This window comes from Neopelma chrysocephalum, unplaced genomic scaffold (genome assembly GCF_003984885.1).
Source record: "Neopelma chrysocephalum unplaced genomic scaffold, ASM398488v2 Primary Assembly neopelma1_84, whole genome shotgun sequence".
Taxonomy (NCBI): Eukaryota; Metazoa; Chordata; class Aves; order Passeriformes; family Pipridae; genus Neopelma; species Neopelma chrysocephalum.
The window spans coordinates 1,393,088-1,417,807 of record NW_020897746.1 but is presented as its reverse complement, the minus strand read 5'-3'; the positions used below and the strand labels follow the sequence as shown (position 1 = coordinate 1,417,807).

The window sequence follows — 24,720 nt, the reverse complement described above, 5'->3', positions numbered from 1 at the left end:
CGGGGATGCGGCCGCGCCGGGCCCCGCCGGGCCGAGCCCGCCGCCGCCTCTTTGTCCTTCGGGCCCGGCGAGGGGCAGCGCGGCCGCGGCCCCCGCGCGGCTCCTCGGGCCGGCCCTGCCCCGGGGGTGCCCCGGCCCCGGCGTGTCTTCCCTCCCCCCCGCTTTGTGTCGGGGGCTTTTTTTGGGTGTTTTTCCCCTTTATTCGCACGTCGGCTGCGGGGAGTGCTGGATTCCTGCATGAGAAATGCGCTCATTTGTGTGTTTCATTTGAATGCCATTGTTAGCGGAGGAGCCCTGGGCAGGGTGAGCCGGGGCTCGCTCGCCTTCTGCAGGGGGGCTTTTGTGATGGGCTTGGTGGGGTTGGAAGCCCGGGGGCGAGAATGACCCCGGAGCCGCCCGTGGTCCCCCGATGTTTGGGTCTGTCCCTCAGGGACTGGGATAAAGCCAGTTACACCGTCCATACGTGACTGCTGTGTGCAGTTATATATGAACGCATTCATTTCACTCCTCAGCCTTTAATTCCGCTGGGGGAACGGTCATGATTGATTTTGTCGCGTGAGCTTTATTTGACCTTCAGGTTTCGCTGCCTTTCGGTGTGTGAAAACCGAGTCCGAGCTTATCTTGGATGCCTTCGGCTGTGTCACACCTGGCCGGGAGTGCCCGGGACCCGCACGGAGGTGCTTTGGCACACGAGGGTGGCACCGGCGTTCCAGGGCTTTGTTGGAACTCGGGCTGTGCTCTGGCACAGTCGCCTTTCTCGTTTGGGGTTGGAGGCTCAGCTGTTAAATCTATGGGCTTCTTGAGCCAGGTGTAGCCTTCCTTGACTAATATCTTTATTTTCATGGTGGAGGAGTCCAGCTATTGCTGAACGTGTCCCCTCAACGATTCCTTCTTTCTTCATGGAAATTTTCTCTCAGAGGCTCTTCTGAAATACTTTTAATGTTGAGTCATCATATCTTGATTTGAATTAAGCTGTCTGTGGTAACCGGGCTGCTCCTCACACCTCGGAAGGGTCGGATGACTTCACGCTTGCTTTACATCGAAGTTGGACACTGTAACAAATCTCTCTGCCGTGGATGGAGACACAATTATCCTATTTAATTACATGCTCTTCCAAGGAGGGCTGGGTTGCCAGGGCACGTGCCATAGTAGGAAAGGTGACAAATGCAGTTTGGGAAACCTCCCTGGTTTTCTTTACAAGTTGACCTTTAGGTTACCTGGTGGAAAAAGCTGATGTAACATTTCTTCAGCAGAAGAGATGTCGTGTGTGTGACAAACCAAGATATTTAACGTGTTACCAACCAAGATGTTTAATAGCCTGAGTATGAGGGGTCAGGCTTGACCTTTCTGCTCCTCAGGGAGTTCCAGATGAACCCTCCAGCTCTAAGAATTCTGGCTGTGACAGCAGAGCCCAGGGAAGGGGCAGGGCCCTCTTTTGAATAGAGGCAGGTAAAATGAGTGTGCAGGGGCTCTTGTCAGTCAGCAGTTTTTCTTTCCCCTTCAAATTACCCGTGGAGCTGTTGGAAAATCCAGCATCAGCCTTTGCAGTGTCTTGAGCCTCGAGGTAAACTTGAGATCTGGAGACATTTTTTTTGGAATATGGTGATGTCAGCGCTCAGGACTGAGAACAGGAGCGGGCTGTGGAAATGCAGAGTCTCATGTTTTTCAGGAAGAATATGATCAAGGTTTAGCTGCCTTAATGCCTTGCAGAAACTCCAAGTGTCCCAAGTTCTTGTCTGTAGTTGAGAATCCACATTTTAAAACACATTCTGGTTTCTGCAGCCAGCCACCCAGTGAGCAGATTTATGGTTTTGTATCTATCTCTGTATTTTTTTTCCACTGTTCCGCTGCAGCTGTTAGAATTTTTACTAACAAAATTCTGCTCAATTTGCTCTTCTTCCTTATCTCAGTCCAGGACACAGGGCTGTGATTTTCCTGCTTGCAGCTCTCACACGTGCTGCCTGGTGCACACTTAGAACCAGTTCATACTGGCTTTCCTGCCCTGGGTTTGGATGATACTTTTGTCTGGCAGTTGGTTTGTGCAGGGCTGCTGTGTGAACAGGGGCTTCTCCAGACTCTGGGAGAGAGAACTGATGCTGCTTCTTCCACGGAAGATGCAGATATTGGTGATGGATCATTTGACTGCCGTGGCTCTGCGTGGGTCAGAGTGTTGTTTGTAACCTGCTCTTTGCTTTTCCCTCTCCAATCACAGGGTAACTGAGAGAGGGCACCTTCGCTTCCCACCATGGCACAGAGGTTGGGACAGGAGGATCCAGAGAGGTACCTCTTCGTGGATAGGGCTGTGATCTACAACCCTGCCACCCAGGCTGACTGGACTGCCAAAAAGTTGGTGTGGATCCCCTCGGAGCGCCACGGCTTCGAGGCAGCCAGCATCAAGGAGGAGAAGGGGGATGAGGTGTTGGTGGAACTGGCAGAGAATGGGAAGAAAGCACTAGTCAATAAAGATGATGTTCAGAAGATGAATCCTCCCAAGTTCTCCAAAGTGGAAGACATGGCAGAATTAACCTGTTTAAATGAAGCCTCTGTATTGCACAATTTAAAGGATCGCTATTACTCTGGGCTCATCTATGTAAGTACTAATTATTAGAGTCATTCTGGGTGCTAATTCAGCTGAACTGCCCTGGTTCCCATCCCTTTACTGTGTGAAACAGAGGGAATGGGTCATATCTGTGATTTGACAGCCCAAATACTTGTGTCCCTGCCATTTACATTAGTCCAAAGCCTTTTTCCATGCTGTGTACAGGTCAAGAACTCTGTCATAAAACAAATGATATAATTCTGTGAGTGTCTTCTAGCAACAGGATGTGAAATGGCAGCTCCAGGGGCTCTGCTTGTGCTGCTCCTTGGAGCACTTGTCTCATGTGCTGAGCTGACCCAGTGAGCAGTGGCAAGATTGTGTGAGCTGAGGGAGATGACAAACCCTCACTTTGCTGTGTTTAGTTGCTCCTGTGGATGAGCACATGTTGTGTTTTAACTTGCTGCATATTAAAAGTGGCAATAAGAGGCCTTGCTGTTACTTAAAAGCTGAAGTTAGAGAGTGCTGGGAGTGCAAAATGTCTTTTTGGAACTGAATATCAACACAGTGGCCAGGAAAGAATGTGTTGGAGTGCTTAAAATAAACCAATAAGATAAAGCTTTTTTTTTTTTCCCAGTGGTTTTGAAGCACTAATTGAACATCTGGCTTATCACCATCTTGCCCTAGAGTTGGGAATCAGAGCACTGTTGGTGCTGTCTGACCCTCCTCCTCCCTTGGACACTGTCCCAGGTCTTTCCTGTACAGTTCAGAGCAGCTCCTGGTCTCTTGGCAAACTGGTGGCACAGTGATTTGTTGGGTCAGGGAGTCATGAAAATCTACAAGGAGACTTTCTGTCCTAAAAGAGACTGGAACATCTGCTTAAATGCTTGGTTCACTTTAAAAACACTTGTCCTGAAGCTTAAATCCATTTTATTTAGTCCTGCTAGTTGGCTCATTTTTCCCCTCCATCAAGGTATTAATGGAGATATCATTTAATTTTTTGCTTGGTAATGTTTGGACTTACTAAAAATTATATGCAACTTCAAAATCCTTTGTTTTATATTTGTTCTTCTTTGTCAGCTTCCTCTGTGGGTTTATGGTTTTTGCCCTTCCAAGGCCTTACACCAAAGTGTTTACAGCAGAGCTCAGTGAAAAATACTTCTGGAATGATTTCTGCATTAGGAAACTAATTGGATAATAAGTAGGGACTGGATTGAAAACTAAAAGTAAACAAGGTTGATAGGTCAAAAGTTTTCAGTCTGTGTATCCATGCTAATGATGGCTGTTATGAAATTCATTACAACTGTTATAACTCTATTTCATTGTGAAGGTTAAAAGCTGAGGGCCTTAAATGTCACAGCAAGCTCTAGTCCAAGGACTGCACAGAGCAAACACAGCCAGAAATGGCTCTGGAGGATGGGTGAGAACCTGTCACTGTGCACACACAGGGGATCCAGGGCTGTTACTCTGGGTGGCTGACAAACCTCCCTTTCTGAAGGACTGGCTGATCACATATGTGGAGTTTGTGGTGCTCTGCAGGTGATTTACCTTTTTGTTTTTCTTCCCCCACCACTTCCCAAGGGTACTCCCTGCTTTCATTCTTTCCCTGTTGAGGCAGACTCTGAAACTTGGTTCCTTGGCCTTGTGATGCTGCTGCCACAGAGGAGGATTAGTGCATCTGACCTCCCTGCCCCCAGGCTGGAAGGAGTTGGTTGGGATTGAGGAGCTCATGGATTTGTTGGCCTTTCCTGGAAGCCTGAATTGCAGGGACATTGCTGGAGGATGCTGCTGTTACCAAGAATAATGGTGCAGTGCAGCTGGAATAATGGCTGCTTGTCTGAAATTAAAGCTCAGCTTAGTTTTTGGAGCTGGGGGGAAGAGCAGTGGTGAGAAGTGTTGGAGTAGAGGGTAAATGCTGCACAGATCCACAGACCAGAGAGAAACTTCCTCAAGAGCTCAGGCTGAGGGTGTTTTTAGTGTAGTTCTGTCAGGGATTGCTAAACTCCAGGAATGTGGCACTGTCATTGCTGCTGCTGCTGGCACAGCCCAGAGCCATTGCCTGCAATTCCTGCTGATGTTTGCCTGGTAAGGAAAAGAGCCAAAGTTAACTGAGCTGAAGTCAGTTCTGGTGGTTTGGCCATGACATGAGCTGGTTAAAGGTATGTTTTGATTTCCACATAGTGCTCCCATAATAACCAAACTGAAATCTTACATTCTGGTCTCGGGCAGTTGAGGTGGAGGTGGTGAATCTGATTTAAATTTGCCAAAAGGCAGAATGCAGTGTTGCCTTTCTAGGAAGTGGCAGATGAAAGAAGGTCAACTGAAGTAGCCACGTTTCCTTTCAATCCCTAGAAAGGAAACAACCAGTTGAGGGAATTGGCTGGTGGGCCCAGTCATCTCTCTGTAATCTGCTGCTCCAGGGTGACTCTGCTGGAGGAACAGGGAGGCTGACTAAAGCTGGCTGGTGACCTGGGCAGTGATGCTCATTCCACCACCAAGAGTTTCATGTGACATCCAAGTAGGGATGGCCAGGAGCTTCTGGAACTTCTACCATCTCCCATGGCTGCCAAGTGACCCAAGCTGGGGCTCTGAGTCTCGTTCCTGTGCTGGGGGAGATGAACACAAATGGAGAATGTGGAGGATCAGTGGCTTGGAAAAACATATCAGTGCTTGGTCCTGTCTTTTTGTGCTCTGTTCACGACAGCACAGGAGATGTAAAGGCAGCAGGACTTGTATAAGAACTGCTGGGAAGGATGGTGGTGTGTAAACTGTAGTGATACCAGTTTTGCTTTGGAGATGAAATAATTTCTTCCTCCACTTTTACCATTACCTGTTCTATTGCTTGCCACAAGGTTTGAGTGTAACAAGAATATGTTAAAAACATTCTTTCCTAGAGAAGCTGTATTACCTTTGCAGCAAATCTTTTTGAATATGTATATATATATATATATATATAAAAATTCTCTCCCTATATATATTTTAATCCCTGAGAATGGGTAAATCTGTTGTTATGACTTTGTGCACTTGGACTTTTCTCCTTAACCTCTCAGTGAATCTGAGTCCTTGAGATCTCTGCTCATGTTTGAGGCTTGGTTTTCATCAAGCACAGAGTGCTGGTTCTGTGAAGGTGCAGCCACCTACAGCAGGTGTTTTGTTTGTTTTCTCATTACTTTTACCTTGGCTGTGAGTTTTCACTCTTTGTTGTGTTTCATAGCTGAACTCTCCCAACTCTTGAGCTTTTCTAGGGGTATCAGCATTTCTTATGAATCATTTGAGTCACTAATGCTCTGAATTGGTCTCATACCTTGCTGGAGTGGCAGCTTCTTGTGTATTTTGGTTACTGCATATGCCTGTGAACTGTTGATTCTTCAGCTTCATGTAAAACTGGACTATTTGCCTGCCCTGCTTTGGCATGGCCAACTTTAATCCTGGCTTCAGCCTGTGTTTGGTGATATCCCTCAGCTTTAGATCAGGAACTGGGGGTAGTTCATTGGAAGGGCACTTGGGAGGAATTCCCAGAGGGTTTAGGAGGTCCTTTGAAGGTTTGGAATAAACATGATTTTGCTCAGACTGGTTTTGTGGTGGTTGTTGAATATGCCATGATAAACTGAGTTCCAGATCCCTTTCTGGGGGTGTTGGTTTAAGAGAGGAGTCTAGTTCTACTCAGAAGTTTTAGGTAACTGATGGCTGTAGCCTGAGTGAGGAAACATCTCTATTTGTGCAAGATCTGCATGTGAAATGCCACTGTGGAGGCTTCTAGGTAGGTTTTGATTTCTACTTAAGTCAGCAAAATATGATCTCATGGGTGGGGAATAATCTTTGACTCAGACAATGAAATGGAGAAGTGGAATCCCCTGGAAGGAGTGGATGTTAGGAGTCCCTCAGCCTTGGAGGCTGCTAAGTTTCAAGACCCCCCCTTGACTTAATGCTTTGTCACAAGCTGTGATAAGACAAGATTGCTGCTCCAATAATTCTCCCTGTCAGTGCTTCAGGAGCTTTGGGGGTTTTCATGAACCAGCTTCCAAGCTCTTCATGGTCCAGTGTGGCCTTTGAGTGTAGGAACTCTGGGGCTGGGATTTGCAGCCTGCTGTGCTGGGAGCTGGGGGGGCTCAGAGCAGCTCTGCTGTGGCTTCACAGCTTTGTGCTGGCAGGGGTTGTGAAGCCCAGGTGACTTTTTGGCTGAACCAAAGCTGCCTCCTTCAGCTGCAATCCTGGGAAGAGGGAGATGCTTCAAATGGGTCTCTGGTGTTGGTGGGAAGGGTTGGGAAGTGGCAGAGGAGATAAGAAGGAGGATTTAGTCTGAAAATAGAGTGCCAGGAGGACAGATGCTGCACTTGGCAATAGACAGGGGAGAGATACTTGGGTGCTTTGGAGAGCTACAAATCAAGTCTGAGAGCTGCAAAGGAGTTTTTGGTGTAGGAAGAGGTGTTTCCTCCATCTTGATACCTTTGCACTTCAATATTAACAATGTATTTGTTGGCTTCAGTCTATTCAGAAAAGCAAAGCTCATGTACAGGCATGTCAGTTATGTTCAAAATGAAGTTTTTACTCAAAGTTTACTACCTAATTTGACTCATGGCTGATCTGAAGGAAAGAATGGTGTCAATAATTTAAAAAAAATATATTTAAGTAGTTTTTTACCATTTTGTTTGTGAAGGACTGTCTGGTTTGTGTGCAGCTGGAGAGTCCTCTTCTTTCACTTCAGAGCAAGATGATTCTCTTTTTGAATGCAATTTTGACATAGACTATTCCTCTTCTAGAGCTGCAAGAAGCAAAGTTGTTCCTAGTCACTCTGTTATTTCAATGCTTTGTTAGGCAGCATTCTGAATTTTGAATTTCTAAGTCATGAAACATTAGAGTGGTTTGGGTTGGAAGGCACCTTAAAGCTCATTTCTTTCCAACCTCTTGCCATGGTCAGGGACACCTTCCACTAGTCCAGGTGGCTCAGAGGCCCAATCCAACCTGGCAATTAAAAAAGTCCATGAAAAGCGTTTTTTTTTTTTTTTTTTTTTTTTTTAAATCACAATACAGGTAGTGGATCAGGAATGTAAATACACCTCATTTCTGCTTAAATGGAAAGCAGCTTGTTCTTGGTACTGCAGACCCTGGCTGGAATTGGGATGAACAAGCTGATGGCTGTTAACACTGCTAAGTCAGGGCTGGGTGACACTTTTCCCAGCAATTCAAAGCTCTGCTTGTGGTCAGCACCTCTTTTGATGGCAAGAAAGACCCTTCCAGTCCACTTTTAAAGCATATTTTAAGCTATTCATAAGTTCATGGTTTTTCAATTTAACAGAAGTATTTTGGCAAACCCAAGTGGGTGCTCTGGCACACACTGGCAGGGTGGGTCCTGTGCAGGTTTGACACAAGGTACTGGTTTTCCAGAGAAATCTAACATCCAAATTGCAGATGGCTGTATTTTAATGGGCTGACTGGTAAGTGCAGGTGAGATGTCTGAAAAGTTCTGGGATACACAGCATTTTGCCCACTCAGTGGGTCTATAAACATTTGAGTTTAACAATCTTTTTAAATTGAAAGATTATCTGGGAGGATCAGAAATCTGTCTTGTACAGTCAGAAGTTCCCACTCCTGTACCCACTGCAGCAGGATGGGATGAAGGAATTACTCACTCAGATGTGGGGTGTGATTAAGCCACAGTAAAAACTAAGATATTCAAAATCCAGTGGGCTTTATAAAAACCTATTTAAAAAAATGTTACTGTTGCCACATCTGTTGTAGGCCCAGCTTTCCTGGAGGAAGTCCCTTGCCCACAGTTGATGGTGTGGCTTTCTGATACCCCCATAAATCATTGGAACTGCTCCTTAGCTGCTTCCTGACCTCATTCAGTCAGGAGGATTAAAATGAGCAGAATTTCTCAACTGCTGGACTTGTGTTCACCTGCCTCAGTGTCCAGGTGGCCTCTGGCACGTGTGAGTGGGGTGGGATGTTGGGGAGCCCATGAGCTGAGTCTGGATGCTCAGGTGGAGAGTTTGAGGTGGGGACATGGACCTGAGACGTGTTTGCTGGAGGGGAGGTCGAGTTAGAGCTGACTAGTTTTGCTGCTCCTCGAGGAAGGATAAAAAGCTGATGAAGCCCCTTCAGGAAAGGGTTACATTCAGCTCCAAACTCCAGTGAACTGTGCATTATCTTACCTGCCTACTCCTCCACGTTTATTATTTTACAGAAACTTTGGGAAAAGGATTTTGAAGCTGTTTCTGTGAGGCTGAGAGCTCCTGGAACCCTCCTGCTGGTTCCTGCTCTCCTTGCAGATGACTGCTGGGTTTTCTTTCCACCAGTGAAGAGGAAAACATGCTCACTATAGTGCAAGTAAAAATACTTCAGCAGGTATTTTTCTGATAATTGCAAGTGTTACCTCTGTAATTAGCCTGCAGTCCTTTTCTTTCAATTTTAATGTACTTTCCATTTTACTGGAGCAGAAGAGGGAAAGAATGAGAAATATGCCACAGTCCCCAGTTCCAGAGCCTGCTGTGGGTGGGAGCTCTGGTAACACTGCACTTGTCTATAAGCTATTCCTTCTGTTAAGCTGCTGCCTCCTGTGAGGCCAGAGTGTAACCTAGAACAATCTGTGGTATTACATAAGCTTCTGTGTTCTAATTGCTTTAATTTTCCTGCTGGTCCAGTTGGGAATGTTTCACGTTACTGAGCGTCAAAGATGGGTATTAAAAGAAAACTGCAAGAAATAGAGTTTGTTGCTCGATTCCATCTTTTTCTTGACACAAACCAGTCACTGGATCTAATACCCAGCATGTGGCAGAAGAAATGCTGGGCTTCACACTGGAGGTGTTGCTTTGACACAAGAACTTGTTTTCACATTGACTCTTGATTTTTGGAAGACTCATAAGTGTGATTAAGTTGAGGGAGCTCTTTGCAGGGTTTTGGTTTGTTAGAAATGTCTGAGGGACTGAAGGGAAATCAGTCAATTCCCTCCTTGCCCTGAGGCAGGCAGAGCTATGAAAAAGTGCATGCTCTTGTCAAATATTCAGTTTCTATAAAAACAGGTAGCTTAACAGCCTGAAAAAGAGCAGCAGTTTGGGTTCTGGACTCCTGTTGAAGTGCTCAGTGGAATGCTTTGTGCTGCAGGACAAGCTGTGTGCCTGCACCAGAACTCATGGTAGCCTCATGTAAAGCTGTTTGTAGAGCAGTCAAGCTCCAACATGCAGCTGTACAGGAGCCCTGTGAAAGGATATTAATACTCCTCTGGCCCTGGTGCAACCTCAGATCATGTTTTAGCTCTGAGCAGTTGCTGTGGCTGAGGCCGTTCTGTCTAAGTGGCTGTGACCCTGAGCCTGTCTGGGAGAGCTGGGGAGCTCCCTGAGGAGGGTGTAACCTGCACTGCTGCCCCACTGTGGGGTTTCTGAGCAGGGTATAACCTGCCCTGCTGCCCCACTGTGGGGTTTCTGAGCAGGGTATAACCTGCCCTGCTGATCCACTGTGGGGTTTCTGAACAGGGTATAACCTGCCCTGCTGATCCACTGTGGGGTTCTCTCCCTTTGAACACATCTCCTGACAGCTGTCAGTGTGAAAATACAGCACTGGTGAGCCTCTGTTCAGCTCCAGCTGTAGAGAATATCTACAGACAAGTCATCCACAGCATGGGCTGGGCTTTGTCATGAATAGCTGGTGTATGTGTTGTGCTCCTTCCCTTTCTCACTCTCTTCCTCAGTTTTCCTGAGGAACAGTGGCTCTTGTGCCCCAGCCTCTCTGACCTGAGGTTCCCACTACTCCACAGGGGATTCCTTACCCTAGATTCCAACTTTGTGGGTGCTGTTGTTTGTTGTGGTTGTTTATTTTTTGTTTTAATCCAGCAGTTTGGGCTTGTACAGAGATGTCTGGGTTATTTTCTAGGTTCTTATCTTGGCTGTGCCCTGGCCAGGGAGACTGGGGGTGGTGGCTGGGGGCTGCCCCTGCCCTGAGGGGCAGCTGGGTTGGAGCTGGGCAGGGGCAGAGAACATGTCCCACCCCAGGGCACAACCTCACCTTTCTCCTCCCTGAGACTGAAGAGCTGCCTGCCCTTCTTTGAGACTTGAATTTAAGATTGGATAACTTCAGGGAGAAAAGGTTCTACATGGGAAAACCACGTCCAGCTCAGAGAACTCAGTAGGTGCTGGAATGTGGAATGGGGGTCTGTAACCTCAGGAAGGGAAACCAGGCAAGAAAATGCTACAATGAGGCAATTTATCAACCTGGAGAATGTGCTCCACTGCAGTAGTTATGGGATACTGCTTAAAACATGTCTTGCTTGCTAGGCTGGAAACTGCTGGTTTCTATTTCAGGTAATAATGAGAGATGTGTAGATGTTTACTTACTTCAGCTTAATTATTGATGTAGTAATAGAGTAAATCTGTCACTTTTTATATCTGAAGAACTGGAGATAAATGTTGAGCCTGCATGCTCAGGTGATGCAAACTGATTGTTACAAATTCCAAAACTTTACCTGCATCTTTCTAATGTGCTGCTTTAAAGGGCCTTTTGATGTTGTGGCAGAAGAAACCAAGCTACCAGTCATAACAGCATGTTCCTGGATCCAGGAACTGCAAAGCTGAGCTGTTAATCCAAGGAATCGTCCCAGGCTTTTGACCCTTAACACCTCCATCTGTGTCTGCACAGGGAAGGTGTGATATGGTTTTAAGGGAACACAGGCCATGAAAGCCCACACTCTGGATTTAGAGCCTGAGCTCCCACGTGCTTTCACCTGGGAATCACACACTCTGCTTGCCAGTTGTTCATTTAATGCACCTCTCTCTCAGGGAATAAAATGGAGTTTTCAAACAGGCCAGGCCAGGAACCTGAACCCTGCAGTCTGGGACAGCTCACCAAAACCCATATTACTCAATGACAAACTACTGGATAAAGGCTGTAAGCATCTGGAAACCTTCAAACTCCACACTTAGTGTCCTGAGGGAGAGCTTGTGTACCAAACCTCTGTCAGAGCACTCCTGTTTGTCTCTGGAGCCTTGCCTGGAGTTTGCATTCACAGAATCACAGGATGTTCTGAGTTGGAAGGGACCCACAAGGATCATGGCATTCAGCTCTGAAGTGAGTGGCCCACGAGAGGATCAAACCCACACCGTGGTGTTTTAGCATCATGCTCTGACCAGCCGAGCTCATCCCAGGTTATTCCATGTGCTGTTGCTGTTGGTTGATCCTGCCTGCAGCCTGGTCCTGGCTAAAGCAGGAATGTGTGTTTCAAGCAACCAGCTTGTTCCCAGCTGATCCCATGAGCTCAAGGTGAATCAGCACCTTAACTTGCCTTTCAGTTCTTAATGTACCTGTCAGCTGAAAAATGAATGAAGTCTGGTTCTTCCTCCAGACTGGGTGGTTACTGGAGTTTGCCAGTGCCGATCCCAGCTCTAATTCCCATCAGACAATTCCATCAGAGTCCATGTACTGCAGGATAGTATTCATTAAACAGGGTGTCCATTTATTTAAGCAGGTGTGCAAGTTCTGATAATTCTTCCCATGGCTGCTCACCAGGAAGCTTTTTGAGGAGTGTAAAATAATCTCAGCCTACTTTTCATGTGTTCAGTTTGCATGCAAAAAGCCCTTGCCTCCAATCTGCTGCCTTGGGTACAGTGATGTACTGTGAGACTTGCAGTTATAAAATAGCTCTATAAGATTTTTGTACCATTTACCTCCCTCCCAGTTAAATTTGGCTCAATAAAACCATCTCTTCTGTGTTTCTCTGCCTACCAAGCCTTGAACGCAGCCCTCCAATATGTTCAGACGTTGGTTTCTGCAATAGATGATGGTCAGGAAATTTGGGAGCCGTGTGGGAAAGCTCAGTTCCATCTTCCTTTCAATAGATTGGGGCTGTGCAGTGTGGTGGTGTTTTGGAGAAAGTGTGATTTTTAAACTCTGCAGGGAGAATGAACTGGGTGGCAACTGTGAAGGGAATCAAGGTGGTGGAGTGTGAAGAGCTGTGTCGTGGCACAGACTGAATGATCTGGGATAAAAGCCACTCCTTTAGGTTTAATTTCAAATATGAACCCCAGCACTGGTGAAAGGTAGAATTTTGTGCTTCATAAAGTCTAATTTGGCCCTGTTCAATACAGAGCCTCTTAAATGAACCCTTTTCATTTGCCCAGGACATTTGCTGGTATTCTTTATATTGGCAGTTATGTTGGCATCGTTGGGCTTTGCTTATTCTGGTCACTCCAGGTTCACAGGTCCATCCACTTCCTGCTTCAGGAGAGAGTCTGGAAAGGTTCCCAGGTTAGGGATCATCCATACAGGTCTGAAGGATTGTTAAGTTTGTTTTTACAAATTATTAATTCTTTGTGTAGCTAAATAGTAACATTTACTCTGTGTCTGTGCTGGGGAAATAAAAGATGCCAAAGTAACTGAGGGGAAGAGAGAAGGATTATCTTCAAGCAGCTGTTCTAGCCTAACACTTAAGGGTTTTTTCTTTAATTACTTATCAGATCAGTTTATTCATGTCAGGGGAAAGGCAGTGATTTTATGTATAAAACAACAGCTTCCTGTTGGGAACATAAAAGGCCAAAACAGGTGGTAAAAGTTTTGGATGAATTTGCAGAGCAATAGAGTATTGCTTTTGAAAGAGTGCCTGTAATACAGCTGGTCTATTCAACACCACCCTTACAGCTTAACCAGTCACTGGTTTGGGAGTTGCTGTCCTTGGTGAGATGAGGAACAGGTAAATTGGAAGTCTGTGAAGCTGAGTGGGTGACAACCAGAGCAGGGCTCAGGAGTGCTGCTGGATGGGAGTCCAGAGTCATCCCAGAGGCATCTGCTGGATTCTGCACACGTTGGTGCCATTACACTGGTCAGGGGCTGTGTGGGGACAGGTCTGAAGCGGACTCTGGGTGTGGGGATTCCTTTGTCTGGAGCAGATCTCCCCCAGTAACTGTGTCATGGGCTGTGGCTGCACTGCAGGAGCACAGTGGAGGTGCTGCTCAGTGATCCTCAGCTGGGCTCAGTGGACATGTGCCTTTTTCCTGGTTATCCTTATTTGAAGACTAGACTGGAAACCAGGCTTGTGGTAGTTCTTGATGCCTCTGTGTCCCCAGGAGTGATGACAGAGGTGTGTGGGTGACCTCAGCTGAGCACAGGGAAGTTGGCTGGCCAGGAATGGAGGTCCAGTGCTCATCAGTTAATTGGCTCCTTGGCTGGTTGTACCACGCTGTTAAAATAACTGTCCTGCCTTCCCTCTCCCTTTCAATATCACCAGTGATGATGAATAAATTTGGGCAGGGAACTGATTATTACCATCCCTTTCTTTTTGAAATTTGTCTTCAGTTGTATCCAGCTTGCTCAGTTACTGCAGAGGGGCTGATGGTGGCAAGAGGGACAGGGGTAGGACCATGTGGCTGGAAAGGAACTGCTCACTTGCCAACAGCCCCATGTTATGTTGAGTTAATGACTGATAAGTTGCTCTTTATGCTTGGATCAGTTGACCTGATAACATCTGTGTCCTTTCTCTTGGGAAATAAATACCTTATTTAGATGGTAAGGCCCTGCAGTGCTTATCATCCAGCAGATCTGCCCAAAGCACAGGCAGTATTTTCCTGTAAGGACATAAAATGTCCCTATGTCAGGACATCTGGCATAAACCCAAGTTCTTTTTCTTTGCTGATGGTGCTGCTGGCTCAGTTCAGAGATCACCTTCTGTTTGTCTTTCCAGAATCCCTTTTAGGTGCAGAAAGAACAGGGCACCTTTTCCTCCAACTAAAATCTTTTATTCTTAAAAAAAAATAGGCAGATCAGAACTTTCAGCTACTGTGATGATACAAATGTAGCAGAAATACTTTTTAAAATTGACTAATATTATAAAAATCATGAGTTACCTGCTCAGTATTCTGGGGTCTCAAGAGCTGTTAATGCTCTCTGCTTATTCTCCATTCCTTCTCTCCTCTCAACCTGCAAAGGTAAGAAGCATAGTTTTCCTGACATTTTCAAAGATACCTCCTATTTCTGTCAAACCTGGTCTCCTGCCCGTGTTCCTGAGCTGGGAGTTGCATTGACCAAAAAGAACACCCTGTCAAAGCAGGTGATGAGGTAACGGTGAATGGAGGGATTTTACTTTCTTTAGAGCCCTCAGTTTTAGTGGCTGCTGAAAAGGCAGAGCCATCCAGATGCCTTGGATTAGGGAAACTCCCTGGGTGAGCTCTGCTGTGTGCAGGGTGTCTGTCTGGGAGCTCAGCCTTTGATCCCGAGCCAGACCCTGCTGGTCTGTCCCTCCCACAGAACCGAGTGTCAGTGGCTGCCTCTGTGAGTTCTTCTGCCACGGATGTTTCTGTGATAACTTCCTTAGAAATAATTTGTGTGGAACAGAACTGGAGCTGTTCTGGAGGAGGCTGTGATACTTGGATCACAGGGAAGTGTGGCCCTCTGGGCATCTCTTCAGTGTGGGCTCAATTCTGTAGCACTTGAGGCATGTTTTGATTCAAAAAAATGCCTCAGTGAGAGTCAATGGATTCAGCAGTGTACAATCTGTGCTGGGTTCCTGGATGTTCTGGGAGTACTGGTACCTTGTGTGGAGTGTCAGCTCTGAAGGCAGGGTATGAGATGTCTGCAGTGCCAGCTGCCAGGCTGTCCATCAGCCGGGCTGGGATGGGGAGGGAATGACCCCTCCTGTGGGATTGAAAGGGCTGATGAGCAGGAAAGACATACAGATATGAGACAATAACAGCACAGCAGAAACAGGGGTGGTTTGAAAGAGGCTTTTCCCTCATTCAGATTATTTAATAGAGCAGTGGAGATTATCAGTTCCTTCAAAAATGAAAATACCCTGGAATGCACATTTTACCGAAGGAGTTGAACATCAAAAGGTGTCCATAAACCCTGAAACTTGGCAAACGGGAGGGAGATTTAAATGTCTGTGGGAAAGAGATCAGATGCTCCTCTTCAAATTTACCTACACTTATTATCTTTAAATTACTTTTTATGCAGGTAATTAAAGAGCCTTTTAAGAGAACTAGAAACTAATAATTTGAATATAGCATACACTTTGAGTTGCTCTACTAAAAGGACCTCAATTTTGTTTTAAGATAAATATTACAGAACCTGTGAAAAAAGCTTTTTTGTTCTTTATAGCTCTATTTCAATACTGTTTACTAACAGAAATGTTTGGTTTTTTTTTTTTCCAGACCTATTCAGGGCTGTTCTGTGTAGTTATAAATCCTTACAAGAACCTCCCGATTTATTCAGAAAATATTATTGAGATGTACAGAGGGAAGAAGCGCCACGAGATGCCACCGCACATCTATGCGATCTCCGAGTCTGCCTACAGGTGCATGCTGCAAGGTAAGGGCCGGCTAATTGGTGCTTAACACTTAATTGGCAACTCTTTAACGATCCTACAACCCTTATCCAGCTACACAGTAATTCTAACGCAATCAGAATCTTTTTTAGTGCTTAAAGGGAGGGGGAGAAAACCCTCTTTGTTTGACTCGCTGGGGCACAGCAGCAAAGCGACACTGACTGGGCTGTGGAAGTTGTAGCTGAAATACTCTGTTCTTAAAAAAAGAAGGGATAAGATTCATGTCAAAAGATGTGAGTGCACTGGCTTTGGATGAAGGAAGAGGGAAAGAAGTGTGATTGAAAAGGGAGGGCTGTAGAAGTGTTGTTTTGGCAGCTGACAGTCCGAAGTGACAATGGAACAACAGTGTGTTCGAGTTCAAAAAGAGGTCGAGGAAATGCTTAACCTTGAAGGAGTTGTTTTTTTCTCCAAACTGATATATGTCATGTCTGTAGTAAAACAGAGAGTGAGTTAATGGGGGGCTCATGCTTTGAATTTTGGCTTTAATTTTGTACTGGACAAACATGAAAACTGAATCTGACACGATCTAAATCTGTTGAAACAAACACGTGTTGAACTTGCAGAGTTGCACTTCTGACATAGTATTTTGGAAACACAGTTCATATTATCCAATACTGATTCCTTTTAGGGGCCTGTTTACAGATGTGGGAACACCAGCATGTTGTATGTAGAAAAGTGGGTGTGAAGACACAGGTCTGTGTTTTCTGCTGTAGGTGTAGATGGTCTGGAAGGAAGGTAAAAGCTGTTCGACCTAGTTCACACAAACTGAGAAAAAGCTGTTTCTGCTACCAGGTTAACAAGCCATTTAACTGTTAATCTTCTTTTTTAAAAGCAGTTTATGCCTTTAAATAAGTCATGTAAGTCTTTTGTTTCTTCAGTTGTGACTTAGTCTCTGGGGCTGCTTAATAATAAACTGCAGGTTGCCGAGTGCTCTTTCACCCCAGGAGAGCTGGGCTGTCACAGTGGGGTGATGCAGGGACAGGCAGCAAATTGGGGCCACCAAGAGTTGTCCTGCTTCCCAGTGGATATTTGGGACTCTGTTTTCACGTGTATTTGTGAAAGAAAAACTCTGACCTCTTGACAAGAACAGCTCTAACAGCTCAGGTCAGAGGACCCCTAATAACGACTCAATGTGGAAGAATAGAGCAAACCTTAAGATTATTTTATTGTAGCAGTCTCAAGTGGTTTGTGGATAAGGGCCTCCCTCTCTGAAAGCACAGTATCTCTTGAAATTATCTCAAGAACGTTTGAGAAGTTCTTGAGACAAATGTCCTCTAAAAAGTAAGTCAATGTCAGTAGTTACCACACTGCAGGTGCTCTATATATTTGCTCACATACTGCTGGTACTGATTTGTGTCTCTGGGGATCTTGCTACATGGACAGATGCTACTATTTTTGGAAGATGGAATTAAAAAAAAATTGACATAGTGGTATATGTTTGGTTACAGTCCTCCTTTCTTTACTCATGCATGGAGGTTTATATTTCGTATCAAATCTTTGTCTGTGTTTGCTTTCTTTTTGGTCTTGATAGTCTGAATTCTTTTCATTTGAAAGAATGAAGGCATAGATTGAAATAAGAACAGATGAAACCCATGCAATGAGATCCATTCATTAGGGAATAACTTGTTTAAGCTTAACTAAATCTGTGTTTCTAGTGCCCTTCACCTGTATGGAGCTACTCCCTGTTTATTTTAGGGAGTGTTTGCAGGAGCCACTGGACTTCCCATTGATGGTTTGTGTCCACAGTTGCATTGCAGGGATAAGTTCAAACTCTGGAACAGGCAGAAATGATGGGTCCTGGTGAGGGTGACTGGTGTTTGTATGAGGTGGGATGAGTGGAGAGTCCTGGCACTGCCCCTGCTCCAGGCTGGTCCCTCTGGGCTTCCAGAGCCTCTGGATGGGCCCTGATGCAGAGAGAGACACTTGGGCACTTCAGGGAACTGAATGGAAATCTCCATATAAATAAAACTTGCAATTACAACAAGTGAGGTTTTCTAGTCATTAGAGCACCAAATAATGCTCGTCATAACAGTAGCAGGTTTTTTTAAATATATGTAAGACTTTTTTTCAGGGAGCATCTTGAATATATGAAGTGCCTTTGATAGTCTCAACTTTGATGTGATTTGTGACCTCATCAGTAGTATCTGTGACAGGGTAAGAATTTTGTTGCCCATAACAATGCATATTTCTGTGTGTTGGTAGAGGACACTTTTTGAAATACATTCTTGCTCATGTAAACACAAATGCAGTGTCTTTCATTGCAAATCACCACTGGGAACAGTCCCATGAAAACTCCCCTAAGATACTGGTTCCTAATTTTTCCTGAAGTTTGCTGAGTACTTATAGCTTTGTATGTTTACTCTTAAGCACATCACCTTATTCCACTTATTTTCTGATCAGCAGTGGCAGCCCAAGGTCAGCTGCTGAGGGTGAGGAGAGATGGGTTTTCCCTGCCAGCCAAGTAACTAACACTGTACAAAATGTCTTTAATCCTTTAACTGTGCCTTATGTTTTACCAGGCATTCAGTCTCTAACAAAACAGCAAAGGTGTATCAGAAACTTTTGGCTGGTAGAAATAGGTCTCTATACCAGGAAGTATCTGGATTAATCAAAATACTTCAGATTGAGTCATCAGAGATCTCTGCAAGCATTTATTTGCAGTGCAGTCCTTGATCAAAATGCTTTTCCTGATAAGTTACTAACACATATTTATAAAACTGTTCTACAGTTCTTGTCTGTGTTTGTAGCTGCTTTGGGAGATAGAGATGGGCTGGTAAAGAGAGGGGTGGGGGAGATGAGTTTTTCCAGTGTTATTGCAAGTCATGTGTTGCTGTTACAGTATATTCACAGGCTGCTTTTGATATGGATGACTTGTGTTTCCAGTACTTGACATCTGAAGTTTAATTATTAGGATTCAAACTTGAAGTTGAAACCATAGGAATGCAATTCCTTTGGATAATATGACCTTACCCTTATAGAAATATCTTGGCCACTAATTTAGATTAATGAAAGTGGTTGGCTGGATTTTCCTGGCTCGTTCAGTGGTGTTTTCTTCAGTATAATCATGTTTACTTTCCTTGCAGCTAATCACAAACTACTCATTTTCTGGGTGTTTGTGAGCTTTGTTTACAGTGATTAACAGGATACCTGGACCAGAGCTGTGACTCAGAGCAACCTGGTTTCTTAAAAGACAATTTTTCTGTGCAGGGAATCGGGCTCAGTGAGTAAAGTTTCACTCAGTGTCTTGATGATTTTATGTGTTTAATTCAGAGCATGGATGGTCACAGCTCAACTTCCAGTTTCTGCTAATAAATAAAATAATATTTGTGTTTAAACAAGAAAATGGAGATTTCTGTTTAGATTATGAAAGAAAGGTTTTTTGGTGAGCAGAAACAACTGATCTCAATAGTTATTCCTTTGCTGGAAACATTCCATTTTGTTAAACTGGGGGTATAAATGGATCCCTGCCCTTCTGCTTTCTGGTAGGAAAAGCCTGTATGGAAACATTGTGAACTGCCAACCATCAAACCCTGCTTTGTTCTTGGCCCCTCAAAGAGTTTCCTGTCTGGGGGGACCTCTGGCCCCTCGGGCTGCCCAGGTCAGACCTCCCCCTGCCCTCTGGGGAGGGGAACAATGGGCTGGAAACCAGGTTCAGGGCTTGTCAAACACGGAGGGCAAAGGGGCAGAGCTCTGAGCAGAGAACATGTCCAAGGAGCCAAGTTTGCCATGGTGGAGAGGGAATGGTGTTCCCTGGAGGGGGAATGAATTAGTGTGAGCTGCCACAGGAGAGGGAGGAGCAGAATTGTTTCTCAGAGTGTTGCAGATGAGCACTTTGGTGGGGGGGCAGCTGTGATTCACCAGGGATTTGGGGCGAGTTTTGCAAGGAAAAGCAAAACTCACTCATGGCTTGAGCTCAGTGCTGCCTTTTCTGTAAGACTTGTATTAAAGACTGGGTTCAACGTGGTCTTATTTCAAACAACCAAGACTTAGGCTGCATTCTAGTTATGCCAGTCAGGATTTCTCTCCAGGAAAAGACTCATTACCCAGTGCCTTGACCGCACAGATAATAACCTGCAATTCAGCTTTACCTACTGGATTTCCCCTCTCTTTCCCCGTGTAATTATCTTTCAAAGGGCTGTGGTGGGAGGGTGTAACTTCACAGGTGGTTTAGTGGATTTCTCCTGTGCTTTCCCTTCATTTCCCTAAGGAGCTGTTGGAGCAGTGAGTGCCCGGATCCCAGAGGCTCCAGGGGGGATGGATTGCTTGGCCCTGGGCAGGAATCAAGCCCAGCAGTGGGGAGGGCTGGCCTTGGCTCCACAAAACAGTGCCAGGCTGAGTTTTTCACAGCTCCTGGACAGTTGACATGGTCATAAGGAATTGGTGTCCTAATCCCTTGACCTTAATTCTGTTTAGTAATACAATTTGCAAGACTTGCTGGTGTTCTTCAGTCCTGCTGAAAATTATTGGCAGTAAGAATTTGCCATGGATTGGGATTTTCTGTAAGGAAATGAATTCTGTAGGTCTGATAGCTCATCTGTGACTATATTTTACCAGCAAGGGAGACTTGATTGTGCAAAAGCAGCACTAATAAATTTTTCTGTATTCCTTTACCATACTTCACTTTTCACTTTTCCCTCCTCCCTTCCAGTTTCCCCACTGTATTTCTAGAGGAAATATGGCTTTGTTTTATGATACCTCTTTATTCATTGGTATGAAAGTGCTTTGGAAGAAATATTAAGGGAAAACTTGTTGGCTTTTTGCTACTAAAGACCAACTTGCCTGCCAATATTACTCTGGTATAATTATGCTTAGTCTCTCCTTTTTATCCTGTTTCCCTGAGGATATCTTGATGAGCACCAAATTAGCACTGATATTTTGGGACTGCCTTTAATCCTGTTGCAGAGAAGGTTTATCGGAAACAGCGTCATACACTTGGTGTTGGAGGAGCCAGAACTGCCTACAGGTGCAATACTTCTCCCTTAAAAACATCATATTGATCTATATTTGCAGTTAATCTTGATTTAAGTCCTCCCTTGGGGGGCATATCCACCCCCAGGTATGGAAAATAAGAATTGAAACTAAAATACGACAACTCTTTTCTTCCAAGGCCTATTAAATCTTCAAATGGAAGAGGAAAAAATTGCTCTGAGTCTAAAAAGCCTGGGAGTGATGGCTGACATTCTCTGTGTGAGGAATATGTGGAACCTGATATATATGCCATTAATGTTCTTGGTATTTTCATTACATTTTGACTTACCAAAAGGGGTCCCCAAGGCCTTTTAACTGGTTACAAAGTGCAGGAGAACCATCTCAGCAGAACTGGCTGCTTGGGAAATGTCATGGCAAGGATTTATAGGTCTCTTTATTGTTACACTTCGAGCTCTGGGTTTTCACTTTGTCCAGTCAGACTGTGTGGAATATAAATACTAAGGTAGCAGTAACATTAGCACTGAGATTGGCTTGTGTACAGGAGGAGTGTAACATACAGTGGCTGGGGGGAGGGAAAGGGATTCTTGAAGCAAGAAACGAAGTAGAAAGAAACTGAAACAGTCTCCTGCCTCATTATCTTTGAATTTGAAATAAAATGAGAAATACTTTTGTCAGTTGAACTTGTTTTGCAATATTCCATCTCCTTCCCCTTGCTCTTCAGTTCTGTCTCTTGACATTAAACCTGTGTGCTCTGGAGACTGAGTTATTGTCATGATTTAAATGACTGCACCTTGCTTGGCCATCTGTGAATGGCATCAGTAGCAAGTCCTTAGTGTACAGACTCAGTTGAACTTAATTTCTAGAACTAGGCTATGGTACCCTATAATTTCTTTTTCTTTTTTTTTTTTTTTTTGTTATTGTTGGTAAAGTTTAATGCTTAGTTAGTACTTGACAACAGATACTGACCTTTGGCCTTCTCTGGGTCAAAATGTGACTGGATCCCTGTTTGTTGGGGTTCAGCCTCAGGGCTGGGCACTTCATTAGGCATGATGATGATATTTACAGTGAGCAACTCTCTCCTTAAGGCTCAGTTGCTCAGAAGTGTTACTTGAAGTGGTTGACATAATTTGTTTTTTTGTCTAACTTCAGTAACTTTCTTCTATTTAAGAATGAGACAGGAGTGACAATTGCATAAAGAATTCTTAGTTTTTTGAGTGTCTTGGCTGTTTTCTCCCCACTTCTGAAGTGCAGCTCTGAACAGAGGAGCCAGTTCCTTGGGTTTTTTTTGGTTGATATTCTGGGCATCCGGGGATGACTTTTAATTTTAAAACTTGCTATGCAAGCTGGCCTCATAATTGAATTGTGACTGTGCCTACAGACAGGAATTCAAGCCTAAGTGCATCCAACTTGGGAAATCATTCATGAGATGAATCATTTCGGGCGATTACTCAGCCCAGCACCTGCTTCTGCAGCAAAGCTTTAGTTGAAATTAAACTCCTTTTATTTCTAGGTAGTTGTGAAATGGATAATTCGCTTCTGCTTGGCTTAAACCTTCAGATGACATGCACAGGCAATAATGCCTCGATGTAACAAAAACTTAAATGTGTTCTAATCCTGACAGCACGTTGGCCTGTGACAGCCCTGCTGGGTGCTGCTGGTGTTTGTCACGGTGTCTGCATTCCTCTGGGGGCTGAACTACCTGTAGCTGTGCCATAACTGCTGCTGCCAGCAACTGCAGGAGCTCCTTTTTCCTCCTCCTTCCTCTTGACTTCTATTTCTTTGTTATACTCTGGGAAGGAAGCAACAAGCAGCAGAGTGATGTTCAGCCCTTAGCAAGTGGAGAGAACCGGTGAGAGGCTTTGACCCCAGGATCACATCACCAACACAATGCTAATTTATATCCCAGCATGTCTCCAGCTTTCTTTCTCTTGTCCTGACCTGCTCTCAGGTATTTGGCTGCTTAGGGACTCCTGACAGACTTGGTGTGCCTTCCCCAGCCATTCAGAGTTGCAAGGTTTTGTGCTTCTTAAGTACTGTTTCATAGCTCTTGGTGAATAAAAGCTCGTGGCTTTGTCATTACTCTGAGGCATTAAAATTCTTCTTGTTCTGGGGCTTTTTCAGAGGGATGGTAAAGCCATCAGGTGGTGTGTAGAAGGAAAACCCAGAAAAAGCAGAAAAAAAGTGTGACTGTTTCTTTGTGTGTCTGCTGTGAAGTTGCTCAGGGAAGTTCTTGTGCTGGGAATGTTCCTTTGAGGAAAATACCAGGGAATCACTCCCAAACTGAAAGGTTAGGAAATAGAAAAATGATGGTAGCAAGCTGCAAGAACCAAATTCCTAATTTCAGAGGTGGAAGAGCTGATGGACTGTGCTGCATGGAAACATTTGGCACAAAATATTTAATACCAAAGCAGCCAGATGTGTTAGTGGGTGCCATCTCTGAGAGTCCTGCTCAGGTCTGGGAGTCTGGAGACCAGTATCATCATCATCAGCTTTCCAAAAGTAATTTGACAATGGTCCTAACCAGAGGCTTGTAAGTAACTGCAGTGTGAGAAAAGGCAAAGAGCTGGTTAAAGATTGGCCAATCTTGCCCATTGTTTCTGCTTTTTATGATTTGGAAACCCTGGAACCTGCACTCATCTGCTTATGCTTCGTGTTATAAATGTCTTGTTTGGGACAGAGAAGGGGTTGTGAGGGGATTCTTGGCTCATATTGTTATCCAGGGTAGCAAAAACGAATTTGGTGTGAAGAACTGTAGCTCAGAGTGTCCAGGAGGGTAAAATAGGATGTGAGGCTCCATGTGACCCACTGAGCACTGGTGTGCACGGGGGGTGTGAATTGTGTTAGTGGTGTTGGAGCTGTTACTGCTTCAGTGGGAGCTGTAGGGATGAACCAGATCTGTGGAGATCTAAATGCAACCACCAGCCATGGTTGTAAATGTATAACAATATAGTACAACATATTACATTCTTTCTGGTTTTGTAATATATAGACTGACAGTACATCCCAAGCACAGGAACAGGCTGGGTGGGAATGGACTGAGAGCAACCCTGAGCAGAAGGACTTGGGGCTTCTTGAGAAGCTCAGCGTGCCCTGGCCTTGTGCTCTGGCAACACAGAAACCCCCCGTGCCCTGGGCTGATCCCACAGCGTGGGCAGCAGGGCAGGGGGGATTCTGCCCCTCTGCCCCTCAGGTGAGACCCCCCTGCAGAGCTGCTCCAGCCCTGGGGAACAGCACAGGGAGGACATGGAGCTGCTGGAGAGAGCCCAGAGGAGGCACCAGGATGATCAGAGGACTGGAGAGAGCTGTGATTGTTCAACCTAAAGAAGAGAAGGCTCTGGGGAGACCTTAGAGCCCCTTCCAGTGCCTAAAGGGGCTCCAGGAGGGCTGGAGAGGGACTCGGGACAAGGGCCTGCAGTAACAGGACACGGGGAATGGCTTCCCAATGCCAGAGGGCAGGGGGATGGGATATTAGCAAGAAATTCTTGGCTGTGAGGTGGTGAGGCCCTGGCACAGGTTGCCCAGAGAAGCTGTGGCTGCCCCTGGATCCCTGGAAGTGTCCAAGGCCAGGTTGGACGGGGCTTGGAGCAACCTGGGCTAGTGGAAGGTGTCCCTGCCCATGGCAGGGGGTTGGAATCTCTGAGGCCTTTTCCAACCCAAGCCATTCTATGATTTTTTTTCTTCATCTGCACTTTGTACAGCCCTGCCCTGCCCTGCTTTGGGCGCAGAGGAAATGGGCCAGGACACATTGGAAAAACAACCAAAATGAATAAAACTCAGTAAGGAAATGATAATTCAGGTCAGATGTAACTGAGGTCTAAATCTGAAGTGGCACAGGGAGAGGGTGATCTTCCCCCACCCCATCTCTTCCTATGCAGGAACAAAGAGTCATTACTTGAGATTTGCAGATGACATGTTCAAAACAACAAAAAGAAGCAGTTTTTGTAACAGCATTGCT

General features: G+C 45.2%; 1 protein-coding gene across 4 annotated transcripts in view; it reads left to right on the top strand.

Annotated features, from left to right (window-relative positions):
- The first annotated feature begins 2,245 nt into the window (after window positions 1–2,245).
- The window catches only part of MYH10 (myosin heavy chain 10), a 99,235-nt gene continuing 76,760 nt past the window's right edge, over window positions 2,246–24,720 (top strand). For all 4 annotated transcript variants that reach the window (XM_027691973.1, XM_027691976.1, XM_027691974.1 and 1 more), the window contains exons 1-2: window positions 2,246–2,590; window positions 15,664–15,820. In XM_027691973.1, the coding sequence (XP_027547774.1) occupies window positions 2,246–2,590; window positions 15,664–15,820 (502 nt within the window). The remainder of the gene's footprint in view (window positions 2,591–15,663; window positions 15,821–24,720) is intronic.